This window comes from Elephantulus edwardii, unplaced genomic scaffold (assembly GCF_000299155.1).
Source record: "Elephantulus edwardii isolate Elephantulus edwardi_28Jun2011 unplaced genomic scaffold, EleEdw1.0 scaffold00398, whole genome shotgun sequence".
In the NCBI taxonomy this organism is placed as follows: Eukaryota; Metazoa; Chordata; class Mammalia; order Macroscelidea; family Macroscelididae; genus Elephantulus; species Elephantulus edwardii.
Genome location: NW_006400148.1, coordinates 947,513 through 965,981, shown reverse-complemented (window position 1 = coordinate 965,981; position 18,469 = coordinate 947,513). Strand labels below are relative to the sequence as shown.

General features: G+C 36.3%; 1 protein-coding gene across 1 annotated transcript in view; it reads right to left on the bottom strand.

The window, feature by feature from the left end:
• The window catches only part of LRRIQ3 (leucine-rich repeats and IQ motif containing 3), a 156,120-nt gene that overhangs the window by 52,292 nt on the left and 85,359 nt on the right, over positions 1-18,469 (bottom strand). Inside the window, 1 exon segment of the mRNA XM_006902370.1 lies at positions 10,362-10,382. Within this exon segment, the coding sequence (XP_006902432.1) occupies positions 10,362-10,382 (21 nt within the window).

Below are 18,469 nucleotides of genomic sequence, written 5' to 3'. Positions count from 1 at the left end.
CTCCCTAATAGAGATGAAGTAATGGCAGGTTGAGCTTTCAGTACTCGGACAAGTATCATCTTAATTATTATTATTATTATTTACAATTACTTTCTAAAGTGATATCTTTCAGTCATATGTCATGGCACTAAATCCAATGTAAGGCCAAATAACTCTTAAATAACTATTCCCTTCCCAGACCATATCCATGAATTTTAGGGTCTTTTCTACAGCTTGTTCTACATTTCCACATAGACTAAACACAACTGAAATTTAAGCTCCAATAGATCCCTCTGGTCTTACAATTTTCCCTATTTCATTTTATGTAATTCAGTGCTTACAGCGTGCGGCGTTAACTTTTACGTTATCTTTTGTCTATTTCCAAGCCACTAATGCATCATCTTGACTATGCTTCCATAATATAACCAGAATTTAATCTCCACAGCTGCCACTACACTAGTTCAAGCCACCGACAGTTCTCACTGGATCATATAACAATAACATTTTAAAGGGACAAAAAAGCAATATCATAAGCTGCATTGAGTTCCACCACTCAAAATTCAAAGTTCTTATGATGGTCCATAAGGCACTTTCTGGTAACCATCACACTCACATTAAGTGATAATATTCAGGATATAGAGAAGAGAATTTACAAAAAAGAAAATGGATAAACAAACATAAAAAATACATATTTAGAGTGAAAAGTTACATTTCTAATCTATGTAAAGTATCATATTGGAGAATCAAGAGTAGCACAGAAAAATAAGGGTGCCTCATATTTTTCTGCAATTTCCAATATAAGAACACAGATTTAATATCAAAGACTCATGTTCTCTCAGGTAAAAAAAATGGTTAATGCTTAAAATTTATTACAATTAATATTAGAAGTTCAAAAACTATAAAGCAAACTCACTGTTGTTGACTCAGAACAGATTCATAGCTGACACTCCAATGCTACAAATCATGTGGGAAGAATTTTCCCATCTTTCTCCCACAGAGAAGCTGATAAATTTGAACTGCCAGAGAGACATCGTCTTTGGATTGACAGCACATTTTTTTATGTACTACATAACTAGACCAGCAACGTGGAAATTACTGAGCTACATTTCTTAATAAATACATTCAGTCGATGCTCAGCAAAAGTCATTGTTGGGCCCAGTAAAAAGCAATGTTGTAAACTTGCATGAAATTACAGATTGAGGCATAATTTTGAGTGTAGGTTACACACTGCTAGTCTTTAAATAGTAATAATTGCTATTTGGTGGAACAGGGAACTCTGGTGATTTAATGGATAGAGTTGCACGGACAAACCAAAAGCATCCAGTTCAAATTCACTAGCTGCTTTTCAGGACCTAGATGAGCAATCTCCTTCTATTTGATTTGCTGCTTCTGAAAACTTATTAAATGGTCAGCTATGAGTTGGTTTCAACTCGATGACAATGATAGAGATAAAGTAGGAAAAAAAGAATATAGAAATTTTAGTTATATATGTTTCTGCTCTGAAAACATCTCAGAAATATATTTTATGAAATAGTACTTATATAGAAATGAAATTCTACTAATAATCCTAGTTTTTCCTTAATACACTGATTACACAGTCTGATAGAAAACATACTATGCTATGTTGTTATGTGCCATCAACTCAAATTGTAATTATAATAATGACCCTAAAGATTGATTTTAAACTGATTATAACTTTGTTTCTCTACATGCTTAATATCTCCTGTTCATATCTTTGAAAGCATTTATTTCCTCCTATTTTGGAATATAGTTATATATCTTTGTCACTCCCTGTAGAAATATTTTTTCTGAGGCCTGGAGCAGTAGTTTACTTATCTTGATATCCCCACACAACTCTGATTGGATTCTTCAAGATCTGTTTCAGTAACAACTTACAAACTGCAAAAACTGACTGATAAATTTTACTAGTTTTGTAATGAATATACATTGAGTGCCAATTATTTCCTAATACTGTAAGGTGTAGATGAAAATATATTGCCTTGTGAATATTTATTTGAATTCTATTCTTTTTAAAACAAAATAATTTCATTAATAACTCTCTGTATTTCCAAGTCATGAGACTAAAGTTAAAAACCATGAGAAAAACTGTATAGAAATCATGTTCTGAATCCTTAAAGTGTTCTAATCAAATATACATTTTCGTTAAAATTTTTACACTTTTAACAATTTGTTAAAATATTTCTCAGTTGGTAAATATAATCGTCTCTAAGCAATATGAATTAACACTGCTTAAGTAATCTTCAAATGATATGAGTTAATATGCAATGCAACACATTGTAATCATGGAAAATTAAACAGAATGTTAGCGGGAATTTTTTTCTTCCTTTACAGTAAAAGCGATATTGTTGAAGTCTATATTTGTAGGTATACTTAAACAGTGATTATATTTTAAAATGTAGGAAGAAAGAACAACACGTAAATGCCATTGAGATTTTACAGATTCTTGAGCTATTATTTTTTGCTCTCTATGTTATTGTTATTGTTATTGTTATTGTTATGTGCCTTCAAGTAGTATGTGACCCATAGTGACCTATGTACTATAGCTCTGAACTCTGCCCTACCCTGATGCACTCTTACTAACTCCAACACACCTAATTCGATTGCCCCAGTTATTATTTCAATCTATCTCATCAAGAGTCTTCCTCTCCTGCAATGTCCCTCCACTCTTCCAAGCATAATGTCCCTCTCCAAGGACTGATCCCTCCTGGTCACGTGCCCAGAGTGGCCATGAGCTTCAAAATCCTTTTCTCCAAGGAAAAACTTGGCTTCACCCTCTCCAAAACAGGCTTCTTTTTCCCTCCTGGAGGTCCATTCTATGTTCAATCCTCTTCTCTAGCACAACAACAAAGTCCTATTTAAAAGACTTAAATAATATTTTGATAATGTTGTTGTTGTTATGTGCTGTCGAGTCATTTGCAACTCATAGTGACCCTGTGTACAACAGCCCTAAACCCTGCTCTATCCTGTGCTAATCCCATGGCCTCTGACACACCCATCCTGATTACCCCAGTCACTGATTCAATCCACCTCATAGAGGGTCTTCCCCTCCTGTGCTGTCCCTCCACCTTACCAAGCATGATATCCCTCTCCAAGGACCTGTCTCTCCTTACAGCATGTGTAAAGTACGACAGACGAAGACCCAGAATCCTTGCCTCCAAGGAGTAGCTTGGTTTAACCCTCTCCAGGATCAATCTGTTTGTTTTCTTGGCAGTCCAGGGTACATTCAATACTTTTCTCCAGCACCACAACTCAAAGGCATCAATTCCCCTTCTATCTTCCCTAGTCATTGTCCAACTCTCTGATGCATAACAAGTGATTGCAAAGACCATGGCCTGTATCAGGCACACCTTAGTCTCCAGAGAGACACCGTTGCTCTTGAGTAATTTAGAGAGGTCCCTAACAGCAGACTTTCCCACTGCAATATGTTTTTTATTTCCTGGCTGCTGGTGTCAAGAGTGTTGACCGTGGAGCCAAGAAGCCGTAAACAATCTCAATCTCTTTCACCATCCATTCTGATGCTACCAATTGGTCCAATGGTGAGAATCTTTGTCTTCTTGACATTGAGCCTCAGTCCATACTGAAGGCTGCAGTCCTTGACCCTCTGCAGCAAACGCATGAGGTCCTCCTCAGTTTCAGCGAGCAATGTTGTGTCATCTGCATAACGCAGATTGTTAATAGATCTTTCACCAATCCTGAGGCCATGCTTCTCCTCACAGAGCCTGGCCTCTTGGATAATCTGCTCTGCATACAGGTTGAAAAGGTATGGAGATAGGACACATCCCTATACTCTTCTAAAATTTTATCATAGCCTTATCTAGGAATATTATTCAATCTCAGAAGTTCAGAATATTTAGAGATTAGTTTCCTCCATTATTAATGCCTAAAAAATGACAAAATGTAGTATGTCTCCCTTTCTCCCAGTGCTCTAACTCACAAACCAGAACTCTAGAGCAAAAACGTGGGCTATGTAACACACATATCAATCTCTAGCTATCTTTCTGTCTATCTAATCTATCAACTATCTATCTATCTTTATCTAATCTTGAGGCTTAGTAAAGCAGTATCATCTTTGATCTTTGGATGACTTAGTCTGCATGTTTTAGAGCTTTAGTTTAAAAAGTGGATTGTTAGTCTGGCAGAGTCAGTAGAGTAGGACTGCCCCATAAGGTTTGTTGGTTTTTGGGTTTTTTTTCTCCCTGTAATTCCTGCAGTTGTTTTTATTGTATATCATCAGTGAGAGTTGACTCATAGGTGACCCTCCGATAGATTTTCAGAGGCAATAATTCACATAGGAGGAGACTCCCCATTTTTATACCCCACAGAGCCGTTGGTGGATTTGAACCCTGTACCTTTGTATTGGTAGTGCATGTCCTCACCATTAAGCCACAGAAGCTCCCTGTAATCTCTATTAATAAGTTCTAAAGGTCTATAGCTGGAATCCAGAAGGCTTTTTTTTTTGAGGGGAGGGGGGAGAAAAGAGATAATAATAGTCTGAAAAGATTTACACACAGTCTTGGCAAATCAATGGGGCAATTCTACTTTTCTTTTAGGATCCCCATGGATTACTATGATTTTGGTTTTATCTTTATGGGAAGGGATTGCCACGTTTTCCTTCCATGGAGTTGCTGTGTAGGTTTTAAATAAAGGCCCTTTGCTTCACAGTCCTGCCCCTAGGTCTCCTATTTTATCTCTACTTCTCTAAAATATCTTGGCCACTGCTTAAATTAATTTCATCAAATCCAACATTCTTACTGCTGGATGACTTAAAACTTTACTTAAAAGAACTTTTAAAGATACTAAATAAGCTTACTTCATAAAGTTGAGCTATTATGATGGGTACTGTTGCAATCCTATATAACAAAGACTTAAATATAATTGATAGTGTGACATTCACTATGCTAGGTTTTCTAGGAGGATTTTGTCAGAAAATGTATGCTATTCAAAATAGCTCTAAAACTATGTTAAGCAACCCATGGAACAGCAATATAATTCAATGGTTAATATTTTGTCTCCAAGTCTCAGAGCCTAAATGTCTTTGTTGTTTTTGTTTTGTTCTTAGAAAATTCAGTGTTGTTATTCTGTAAATAAGTAATAAAACATGAATCCATGTGGTCCAAAACTTACATTTATAATGAAATAACCATGTGTTCATGCTGGACAAATAGAAATTTATTCTAAGTAAGTGCTACAGAATTCTCATTTTATTGATTTTGTCCTGTTTTTAATTAAAAAATAATAGGCAGCTTAAAGAGCTTTTTATTAGCAGTCTGTGAAAGTTTTTACAGTATTATCTTTCATTTGATTTCAAAAATGCTAATATTAGCTTTCTTCTATAAAGAAGTAATTTAATGGATATTTTCATACATTTTCAAATTGATAAAATATGTTGGCTTTAATGAATTATTAGGTGTATATCTCTTCAGCTTTCACTTATCTTGTGTGTACAGGTGATATCCCTAGTGTCCAGAGACAAATTTTCATCCTTTTGTCCAGGGAATGATGTGCACAATTCCTTTTGACATTGATGAGAGGTGAATGCATAAATCCAGCCCACTTCAGTGAAAATTGACCCATAATTTTTTTTTACCCTGAAGAAAAATACAGTAATAAAATTTAAAGATGGAAAAATACAGTTAAATCCTTGAGGTGCACCATTAGTTAACTACAGTCAGCAAACATTACATTTTGCCTTGAGGACAGTGAGCTCTGAATTGGCTTTTAGGTGGTCATGAATTCTAATAATCATGGTTTTCCTGACACGATAGCAAAAACTCTAAAATGTGAAAGGTAATGTCTCCACATTTCAATGAGCTGAAAAGTTGAAACTCAAAAGGGCAGGATTTTTAAATTTTTTCACTATATCCAATTGTTTCAAAAGTTTTCCTTGTGAAATTAGTATATGTATTTGTTGTTGTTGTTATGTGTTGTCAAGTGGCTTGCGACTCATAGTATTTACTATAATAAATAGTTAATAGTTGAGAATGTACATATCTTTCCAAAGTATATGTATTCATTTCAGTAGAGTATAGGCCTTGTATAAAAGACTATAAATGTTGAAAAGAAGGAAGGAGAAATGGAAAAGGAAGAAAAAGGGAAATGTGGAAATCACTACAATAACAAAGTTTGTTGGGTGGACTGGGAGGAAAGAACGTGAAAGATTTCAATGAAGACTCAATAAGATGGTATCATTATAGTCATAGATCAATGGCAATTAATTATATGAGTTATAATGTATATGAATGACTGCATTAAACAATGTAAATGAGGGGTTTTATGGAACACAATATATATAAATAAATAAACCACAATGTGAATGAGATATTTTATGAAAACCAATAAAAATATAAAAAAATTATTTTTGTTTCAATGCTCTTTAGTACAATCTATTTTCTTTTTTTAAAAAAAAATTCAAGTGTAATGGTGTCACTGAACCACCAAATTGAAGATTATTTGAGTATATTCCCAAAATGTGAGAGAGTGAAACAACTTAGCTCACTGAGTCAGATCATTTGGCTCTCTAACAAGAATCCTATCTTTAACAAAAGCTCAAAGAAATGAGCTATGAAAAATTAATGTTATTCACAAACCTCACTCTATTTTTTATCACTCATCATTAATATGTGTATTAGTTTACCTATATATTGTATTCTACATTTTATTTGTACTATAAGGCTATCATATACCTTAAATTAACTAGTTTTAATATACAAGTCAGCATATTGTAGTAACTCCTTTACTTTCTCTAATTTTGAAGGTTATTCTACATTCCACCATAATAACAATGGTAAATTTATTTTATTTATGTAGTAAATTTATTATGTAGTAAATTTATTTTATTTATGTAGTTCATAACTTTATAAAATTCTCCTACTATCTGCATTTTTTAAACTTTCATTTTCAAATTTAATATATCTTCATAAAAGGTACCTTTCATTTTTATCACCAATATATAATGTTCATAGTTCTATTAGCAACAATTTTATGGTAAATAGCACAAAAGATTAATGTTTTCTGAAAATAAATTTAAGATCATTCTAGCAATTATAAATTACAATAAAAATAATATGAAAGGCGTTTAGATTGTTTTGTTTTAAATTAGGCATGCAATATTTTAAATAAAGATATATTTGTTGAGTTCCTTCTTTATGCTCCATTGTACTAGGTACATGTAGCAAAGCATATGAAATTTAACCTGTCATAAAGTGACTTGTATTTTTATTATAGAATAAAAATATACTCATAAAATAATCACTTTAGAAAGAGGTAAAGTAGAAATAAAATTAAACAAAAATTTGTATTATATTTTTTAAACAATATTCCAGTTAAATCAGAGGGAATAATTCCTCACCATATTGAAAAAGAACTTTGTTAGACGAAAACAACTATTTATTCTTGATTACATGAAGAATTTTATCTTCTTTTTTAATATTTCGTTTCAACCTACATTGGTGTTGTGTGTGCCATCAAGTCAGAAGTGACCCATCCCTGACTCTCCAGTGGGTTTTTGGAGACAATAAATTATATGGAAATAGACTGTGCATTCCTCCTTCATGGAGCAGCTGATGGATTCAAACTTTGTGCCTCTAGGATTGCAACATAGCTTCTTACTACTACAACTCTGGAAATAATTTACTTTTTATACATAAGGAAACAAAGGCGAGATTCCAGGAACAAAGGTTTGACTAGGTTCAAATAATTTAATAACAATTAATTAATGTCTATTTTAAGATAGGGACTGTTTCACGAACATAGTAGTAGTAGAGAGGTGTTGTGTTGGAATAGAGGGAAATTGAAGGAAGGGCATATGGCTATGCTTTTCAATTTCAGGCTTATTAGAGACTTGATACAAGTCATAGTTGACTCGATGGCACATAAAAATATTATTTATGACAAAAAAAGATTTTACTTTCAGTAATTAGCTATCTGATTATATTAATGGTAAACCCATACATTATTAATTCAGAATCAACTCTTGGCTTACCCTCTAATAGGTTTTTGGAGGCCTTAAATCCCATGAAAGACTTCCCATCTTTCTCCTGTGGCTTAAGCCACCACAGAAGTGCCTCTTTGGGTTAGCAGCACATCTCCCTAGGTTGCACCTATAAAGAGAGCGCTAATCCTATCAAATTACTTTTAAAGTTGCAATCTCTCACAATACGTAGTGATGAATCATTTCTGAGAATAAAAATCCTGGAATAAATAATCTCTGTTTCTATAATCATTCTCCCCATTGAGGGAAATGAATTCATAACATGCAGGTCCATTCTTCTGCTAGAACCTAATGCAGAAGACAACTGAGCCTCTTCAGATGAATATTATAGCAATTTACCTTTCCTCACAGCCAAACAAGAGATTCTGGTAGATAGGTGTCTACCTCATTAATGCTTCATTATCCTTTTCTGCTTTTTTTCTTCTGACTAGATATTTTCCTTGGATCCTTTCCAAAGTTTTCACTCCAGCAATTCTGTTTGTAGACCCAATTTTCTTCAGGAAAGGATTTCACTGTCTTCTTGAAAGTCCTTTAGCATATTGTCTTGGCTTTAATACCTACTAACAATCTTAACTCATCAACTTATCTCCATGTGACTCACCTTCACCCTTATAACTCAACTTGTTTTCCTGTTGTCAACTAGTTAAAATGTGAATGGAGTTTACAGTGCATTAGGTGCTTTCACTATTTATCAGATATAATGCGATCTACACAGTGATACTCTTACTTGAAACTGTAACCATTCTGCCTCTTTCACTGTCCCAATGGCCAAGTTCAAATATTTTTTTAGCTAATCATTCTCTATGAAGTGAAAAATTGAGGGTATGCTTAATTTCTGATTTGAGTGATCTCCTATATCCTGTAAAAGATTTCCAGAAGGGGAAGGAAATCATGATTGGTAAAGTTGAGAGTCAGAGAAAAATAGAAAGGTCCTCAAGATGAATTGATCCAATAGTTACAATAAGTTGAAATATAGCATTGGCTATGAGGATTGCACAGGACCAGGGAGTGTTTCATTCTGCTATATGTAGGATTTCTATGACTAGGAATTATCACAAAGGTAACTAACACAACAAAAAAATTAAATAATGCAAACATTTAGCCAATTATGCATTCATTGCAAGAAGATATTTTCTTATCATTTAATTAAAAAAAGCTCAGAAAATAGAGAAAATAAAATTCAATAAATATCATTCATTTTAAACTATAATACATTCAAAAATTTTCATTTGATTTATTAATAGGATTTTAGTGTTTTTTCCCCTCTTTGTTGGATCCTAAGTACAAACTATTTGGTAGAATTTACATAGTCATAATGAACCATGTTTAAAAGTGTAGAACTTAAAATAGAGAAAGAATGTGAAAAAGTATGTTTTAAGAAAACTGAGCTAAAGCAGTACTATAAATTATTATGTCTAAAGCAGTAGCACACAATTTAGACTGTATAATAATGATAGAAAGAGGAGAAGAGATAGCTATTAAGTAACAGTATTTCTTAAAATGAAAGTGATCAACACAAAGTAAATATATTGTCAAATATGTACCCTATAAAAAGAGAATACAGGAGTAGAGCTAAATTGTTCTTAAGCTTAAAAGAATCCATTTTGTTTAAATGGTTTGCAAATTGTTACAGGTGATAGTAGATATAATGGGAGTGGCTCCCTTTACATATCAAAGCTTCTCATTCATTCTATAAACAATCTGGGTGTTAGATTATGATCAAGAAAATGGTCTCATTCTCATAATGTTGTTTTTCCTTAGTGGAAGTTTAGATATCTAAAATGGAGCATATATATTGGCTAATGGAACAAATATGAAAGGAAATGACCAATAGTGAATGAGTTTGTTCCATTCTAGTAACCATCCTCATCCCTCTACATGAGTTTATCTGTTCTTCATGCCAGAACCTGGACTTTGACCATTTTTTAACATCCATAATGAAAATAGGCTAGATAGAACTCCCCAAAACCCTTTAAAATCTGAGACAGAAATAGCAAGAAAATTGAACAGCAAAACATTCAAACGAAGGGCAAGATCTGGAACTAATTTCACTCCTGTGACTCAACTTTCACTCATATACTAGTTGTGCTTATAAGGTGAACAAAGGAGCTCCGGTGGTTTAATGGCAAGGAGTTGTGATGTTAGCTCAAAGGTTGTTGTTAAGTGACATCTAGTCATCTGTGACTCATAGCAACCTTATGTACAACAGGCCTAAACCCTGCTCTATCCCTTGCCTTGTCTCCGACATATCTATTCCCATTATCTCAGGGACTGAATCAATCCATCTCACCGAGGGTCTTTTTCTCCTGTACTGTTCCTCCACTGTCCCAAGTATGACGTCCCTCTCCAAGAACTGATCCTGCCTTGCAACATGCTCAAAGTATGTCAGAAGCTTCAGAACACTTGCCTCCAAGGAGCAGCCTGGCTTCACCCTCTCCAGGATGAACTTGTTTATTCTCCTAGCAGTCCATGATATATTCAATACTCTTCTCCAGCACCAAAGCTCAAAGGCATCAACGCTTCTTTTATCATCCGTAGTCATTGTCCAGCTCTCTGATGCATAGCAAGCAATTGCAAAGACCATAGCCTGTATCAGGAGCACCTTAGTCTCCAGACTGACATAATTGATCTTCAGTACTTTAGAGAGGTCTCTGACTGCAGACTTTCCCAATGCAATTCATCTTTTAATTTCCTGGCTGCTAGAACCAAGAGTGTTGACTGTAGAGCCAAGTAAACTGAAGCTGTCAACAATCACAATCCCTTTACCATCTATTGTGATGCTGCCAATCATCCCAGTGGTGTGAATCTTTGTTTTCTTGATGTTGAGCTTTAATTCATATTGAAGGCTGCAGTCCTTGACCTTCTGCAGCAAACACTTCAGTTCCTCCTCAGTTTCAGCAAGCATGGTTGTTTCATCTGCATAATGCAGATTGTTGATTAGTTTGCCTCCAATCCTGATGCCATACTTCTCCTCATAGAGCACAGCCTCCTAGATAATCTATTCCTCATACAGATTGAAAAGATTTGACAAAGCAGATGGAAAGCAGAGAGACTTTGGTGGAGTGCAACTCAGGCAGTCTGATGTGCTGAGGACTGATGACTTGGCAGCTTAACATCCGTGAACAGACCACCAGACCCGAGCCCCCAGGAGAGCCCAAGCCCTGTGTCCTCGTGTCCCATCTCCCAAAGGCTCTGCCACAGCCATACGCCCCCACCCCTGCCACAGTCCTGCACCCCCAAGCCCCCACCGCTGCCACAATTCTGCCCCAAGCAGCAGTGGCGCAATGGCCCTGCCCCCTGGAGGCAGCCACAGACCACTCCTTCATGCCACACAGAGACCCACCAGCACGGCAAGCTGTGGACAGTGGGATTTTGAATCAGAACTTTGGTTGGAATAATTTGTCTTGGAGCTACAGGAACACAAAGCCATGCTGTGGATCTAGCCATTGCCTGAAGCCACCAGCTGAGCTGCTGTGGGACTGATCTGACAGGAGAAAGGCCAGTAGGATCCTGACTGGATTTTCTTGGGCACAACCAATTGACTGGGAGAGGACTCAAGGGTGAGCCCACAGCGGGAATTTGGCTGAGATTTCTTGGGCCAGAACAAGTGGGCCAGTGGAAATTTGTCTGAACTTTGGTGGACACCTCAGACCAGCCAGAGGTGAGTGAGTTAATGGGAAATTTACTTTGACCTCTCAGGTCCTGTTGGACCCAGGACACTGCTTGGGCAGGGGCTGCTGCGTGAGGGCACCTGGAAGTGCCATTGGGCAGGGACCAGTGAGTGAAAACCATTGGTTGGCAGATGAGCCGCTGGAATTTGAGTAGAGACCCCAATTGTGAGCATACCTTGACAGCTGAGGTCTGAGTGAGATCCCCCAAGTGGTTGACCTGCCTTTGTAATTACCCAACTCTGGTACCTACCCCACCCCATTTGGTTTCACACCTGTGCCTACATATCTGGTCAATCAATTTGCCTTTAATCTGGAACACCTGGACCTGACTTACCTACAAGAGGCTGCTCTCACAGGCTCTAAACTGATATTTCCTTGGAGTCAGAAGTTCAGAGAAACACAAGTGGGGTAGCTACCCAACTGATCTCTAGAGCATTGTCTTCAGATCAATAACATATCAATGTCTTGAAGAAAGCATGCTATCCCACACACTACACAGTGCAAAGCAAGTTGTCATCCTCAAGGGGTGACAAAGTATCAATGGATTTCCTGAAGCCAGAAAGTCTGATGGAACATTCTGACACAGAATTTAAAAGAACAATGATTAAATATTTTCAATGGAAAAAAGAAACACTTGAAGAATTACAGGACACTACAAGCAAAATACATTCTGAGGCTCCGTCTAACATACTTTGGACATGTAGTGAAGAGAGACAGGTCCTTGGAGAAGGACATCATGCTTGGAGGGTGGAGGGACAGCGCAGGAGAGGAAGGCCCTCTATGAGGTGGATTGATTTAGTGACTGGGATAATTGGGATGGGAGTGTCAGAGACAGTGCGATTGGCACAGGACAGAGCGGAGTTTAGGGCTGTTGTACATAGGGTCGCTATGAGTCGCAAGTGACTCGATGGCACATAACAACAACAAAACAACAACAACAAGCAAAACCCAGAAGGAGTTAAAAAAAACCCACAAAAAACACCAAACAAAACAAACAAACAAACAAAACCAAAACACAACAACAACAAAAAACAACACCAATCCAGAACAATGTAGAGAAAACAAACAAGGCATTAGACACACCGGAAAAACAAGAAACCATGATCCAAAATACGAGGCCCAATGTTTCAGATGCTGTCAATATGTTGGAGGGACACATGAGCAGAGTTGAAGAGATGGAATACAGAACAAGTGAAACAGAAGACAGCATTGTCACCACTGATCAGCTAGAGGGGAAAAAGCAGACTCAAAAAGGAAGGAAAAAGAAGAAAACCTAAGAATAATGTGGGACACCATAAAGAGAAATAACATGATTGTCATTGGAATTCCATAAAAGGAAGAAGAAAGCAAAGCACTTATAAAGTCGTGGACAATTACTAGAGGAAAACTTCCCAGGCATAATTAAGAATGAGAGAATATATATTCAAACACCATATGGAATAGATCCCAAAAGAAAAACACCAAGATGTATCATATTTAAATTTGTCAGAACCAAAGATAAGGAGAGAATCCTAAAAGCAGCAAGGGAGAAACAAAGAGTAACCAACCTATAAGGCAGAACAGATAAGATTAAGTGCTGACTTCTCAGCAGAAACCATGCAAGCAAAAAGAGAGTGGAAGGACGTATACCAAACACTCAAAGGACACAACTGTCAACCAAGAATACTGTAACCAGCAAAATTATCCATCAAATATGAAGGAGACATCAAGGTATTCCCAGAAAAACAGAACCTAAGGGAGTTTGTAAAAACAAGACCAGCATTGCTGGAAAGACTCAGAGATATCCTTCTTACAGAGGTACCACGGAAAGGAGCATGGAAGAAAGAAACTAGCAGTAACACCAAAAAGAAGGGTGGGGAAAATATACCAAGCAAATGACAACCAGAAAAAAGCAGGAGTAGCGATATTAATCTCTGATAAAATAAATGTTACTGTAAAAACCATCACAAAGGATAAGGAAAGTCACTACATAATGCTGAAAGGGTAATTAGGATAAGAAGATATAATAATGATAAACATCCATGCACCAAATGAAAGACCTGAAAAACACATAAAACCAACATTAACAAAACTGAAAAAGTAAATAGACCACACCACTCTAGGACTTCAATACACCGCTCTCAAGTAAAGACAGAGCTACCAGAAAGAAACTCAATAGATACTGAAGAATTAAACCACAAAATAAACCAACTTGACCACATAGATATTTATAGGCAAATGCACTCCCAAGAAGCACAATATACTTTCTTCTCCAATGTGCATGGAACATTCTCCAGAATACATCACATTCTAGGTCACAAGGCAAAAAAAAAAAAAAAAAAACCCACGTTAAAAAAAATAGAAATAATACAAAGCTTCTTTTCAGATAAAAATGCTACAAAATTAGAAATTAATAGCAAGAAGATAAAGGAGAAAAAAACATACATTTGGAAGCTGAACAGCACCTTGCTTGAACATGACTGGGTACCAAAAGAAATAAAAAATGATGTATCATTGGATTCAATTTCCAGTGTTTTATTCAGGTTTTTACATCTATCTTCGTAAGAGATATTGATCTATAGTTTTCATTTTGGTGGTGTCCTTTCCTGGCTTTGGTATCAAGAAAAGTTTACTTCATAGAATGAGTCTAGGAGAATTTCATCTTCTATTTTCTGAAATAGTTTATGTAGAATTGGTGACAGTTCTTCTCTGAATGTTTGATAAAATTCACTTGTTAAACCATCTGGTCCAGGGCTTTTTATGGTTGGAAATCATTTTATTACCTTTTCAATTTCTTCTTTTGTAATGCGTCTGTCCAGATGTTCAATTTCAGTTTGTGTCAGTTTAGGTAGATTGTGCATTTCTAGGTATTTGTCCATTTCTTCTAGCTTTTCATGTTTGAGTATAGGTTCTCTTTGTTCTGCACTGCAGCCCTGCAGGGATCTTGCTTTGAAGTAGTCCCCTGACTCTATAGGCCTCTTTTATATTTGAAGTAGCTGGTTGTTTGAAACCAGGTGCTTTACTCAAGCAGTTTATTATGCGCCTTTTCTCTTGGAGCTTAATGTCTTCCTTTGTGGAGTGGCAGGAGATTAGATACCAGGGTCCATAGCTCAATCAGCTTCTCTGATGACGGTCTCAAGTCAGCCGTCCTTTTCTCTCCCAGAAAGCTACAAAAATCCATTGCCCCCCTGCCTGAAGTTCTGTGTACTAAAAATCTCTTGTCCTTGTATGGACCTGCAGCCACAGAGACAAGGACTCCCTGACGGAAGTACCTACAATCCCAGGGAAGCCACAGTCAGTCCTATCTCTAAACAGTCAATGGAGAGTGTCCCTCTCAACACAAAGTGCCCCCTCTCCTGATCTTTTCTCCTGAGGCTTGGTATATTGCTTTGTCTCTGGTGTGGCAGGAGATCAGACCCTTCTGGAGTTGCCTGTATGTAGAGGTTCACAGTTCAGTCCTGTTTCTCAGATAGCCAAGAAAATTCTTCTCTGTGCACAAAGTACTGCATACTAAAGTCGCTTGTCCTGTTTGGCCCCTGGAATGTCCCTGAAGCCACTGAGGCAGGAAACCCCTGATGGAGGTACCTACAACTGCAGAGATGCCTCAGTTCTGTCTCCCTATAGGCAAGGGGCAGTGCTTGCTCTTGGCATAGAACCCCCACCTCTCCTGAACTTTTCTCCTGTGGCTTGGTGTTCTCCTTTTGCAATATACATCTTAAAATATTCTCTTGCTCATGAATATGATGATCCCACTTCAATTTATGATTTCTGGAATATTACTTCATGTTACTGTCCATTAGAAAAGGCCAAAGTCAGTTAATTCCAGTTCACAAATATCTAAGATGTCAAATTTTATATGTTCTGTTTCATTATTTATGACTTCTGATTTTCCCAGATACATGTTTTGTACATTGCACATTCCAATTATTAGTGAATATTTGCATTTGCTGTTCATTTTGAGCCATAATACATAATAAGATGAAAATCCTGAAAGTTTTATTCCATTCACATCTTCAAGGTTAACTCTATTTTGAGGCAAAAGCAATTCTTTAATTGTGCTTAGAACATCCTCTTAATTTAGGGGCTTATCTGGTATTATAATCAGACAGTGTTTCACTGCTACTCATAAGGTATTTACAAACCATTTTAAAAAGTAGAGAGCTCTGGTGGAGTAGTCCAAAAGGGATTTGGGATGCTTACTCAAAGTCGATGCCTTTCTGGAAGTTTGAATCCACCAGAGGCTTCATGGAGAAAGACCAGCAATCTCCTTCTATACCATTTACAGCCTCCAAGACTTGATGGCCTTGAGTTTTAATTTCTTGGGTTTTTCTAGAATACTAAATGATTCTTGGTAATAGGCCTTGGTTTGTGGGCTGTCTTATTTTGAACTCTATCCACCTTAAGTGAATGTATCGCTATTTGAAATGATAATAGTAATGAAATATGAAAGCAACCAGAGTATGACAAATTGGCATAAATAATAGAGGCTTTACTATTATTTTTTTTTTGGAACTAATGTTTCTTTATTGTCAGTTAGAAACTAGACTCTGTGCTGGGGGTGTGCACATATTATGATATCATTCAATCCTCACAAACATGGTATGAAGAAGATATTTTATAATTAAAAAATTGACGTTCAGAGAGAATAAGAGGTTTTAGAGGCTCAAGGTTACACAGTTACTATGTGGCCAAGGTGAGATTTGAACTTTGATCCAACTAACTCTCAAATCCAAGTGTTCTCATCCTATCTGTGCTCTCTCGTTTGTCATGGTTAAAGATGTTTTACAGATGCCTTCTTGAATACATCAGCAGGATCTTGGTCTAAAATAGCCCCGATTTTGCCCCTTGGCCGTGGCATGCCCCATCTCAGTTCTTTAGTGATGGTGCAGGGGTATGCAGCAGTCATGTGAGTGCTCAATCTTAAGGAGGCTTTACTATTAAATATGAAACAAAATATGGGGAAATAACACAATTTTGATAAAGTAAATGCTCTCTTTCTGCTCTCTCTTTTCTGCAGAGTGAATTTTACTATTAATTTGGAGTATTGCACAAACAAAAATGCTATCACCTATGTTCTGCAAAGTGAAGAAACTTGAAACAGAGAGCTTCCAGGAAATAATTCAAACACCTTATGATTAAAACATGTAACATAAGACAAAATTAAAGGTATTTTTTTTCCTATTAAAAATCTATTATATAAAAGGTGAACAATAATATTGGAGAGGTATTCGGTACTTTGAACATAGGATCACAGAGTCAGCAATTTCCTAAGAATAAAACTCAGAATGCAAGAAGGGGAAAAACAGAGGCATGAATAGAAACAAGAGCCACAAACAGATGGTATAAAGAATGAAACACAATGTAGGGACTTTAAACGATGTAATGAAAGAAAATATGTATGAATTATTGAATGGACTTATCAAAACGTCCTGTAAAGATCCACTTAAAAATCACGATTAAAAATTAAAACAAAAAAACACAGTTGAAAAGTCTCATGAAGTTGTTGTTTTTATGTGCCTTTGAGTCACTTGTGAATCATAGGGACCCTAAACAACAGCCCTAAACTCTACTCTATCCTGTTCCAATCTTATTGTCTCTGACACGCCTACCTCTATCACCCCAGTCACTGAATCAATCTATCTTGAGGGTCTTCCTCTCTCACGGTGTCCTTTCACTCTCCTAAGTTTGATGTCCCTCTTCAAGGACTGGACCCTCTTTGCAACATTTCCAAAGTATGTCAGACAAAGCTTCAGAATCCTTGCCTCCAAGGAGCAGCCTGTTCTCACCTTCTCTAGGACAAAACCTTTTCATTCTCCTAACAGTCCATGATATATCCAATGCCTTCTCCAGCAACACTGCTCAAAGGCATAAATTCTCCTATCATCCCTAGTCATTGTCCAGCTTTCTGATGCATAGCAAATAATTGTAAAGACTGTTTTCTGGATCAGGCACATCTTAGCCTCCAGAATGACATCATTGCTCTTTAGTACTCTGGAGAAGTCCCTGACAGTAAACTTTCTCAATGAAATTTGCCTTTTAATTTCCTGGCTGCTGGTACCAAGAGTGTTGATTGTAGAGCCAAACAAACTGAAGCTATTAATACCTCAATCTCTTCACCGTCTATAATGATGCTGCCAATCGGCCCAGTGAAGAGAATCTTTGTTTTCTTGATGTTAAGCTTCAATCCAAACTGAAGGATTATTATTATTATTATTATTAATTTTCATAAAATACAAATGGATGGACAATACAAGTAAAAAAAAATAAAAGGACAATGCCAATAATATTATAAAATGTGTCATGCAATAGATTTTTAATTATATATGCATAGAACCTATTGAAAGCAATTAATTGATAATATTACTGAACTTTTGAGAGATTTTATTATAAAAGAAATTCAGTTTCCTTTGAGAAAAGAATGTGGCTCTTCAATATTCAGAGCAGAATACATTTATCACCAATTAAGGATATGGGCCTGTGCTTTACTCCAGAATATATTTTCTAATGTATATTTGATCTAGGCATAAAAGATAATTTATAACTCCATTGCTGTCTAGTCAAGTTCAACTCCTGGCAACCCTCCATTGGGTTTCTGGGGCTATAATATATAAACAAAAAGACTTTTTACATTTCTCCCACAAGGTAAACTGTTATTGTTGTTGTTGTTAGGTGCCACTGAGTCAAGTACATCTCAGAACAATAGTATGAATAAGATCTGGACACTTCTTTTTTTTTCTATAATTAAATTTTATTAATTTTCATAAACATTTACAGAGATTTTGGGCTTCCACTCATTCATTGTTGCACTATTCTCTCCACCCTCCTCCCA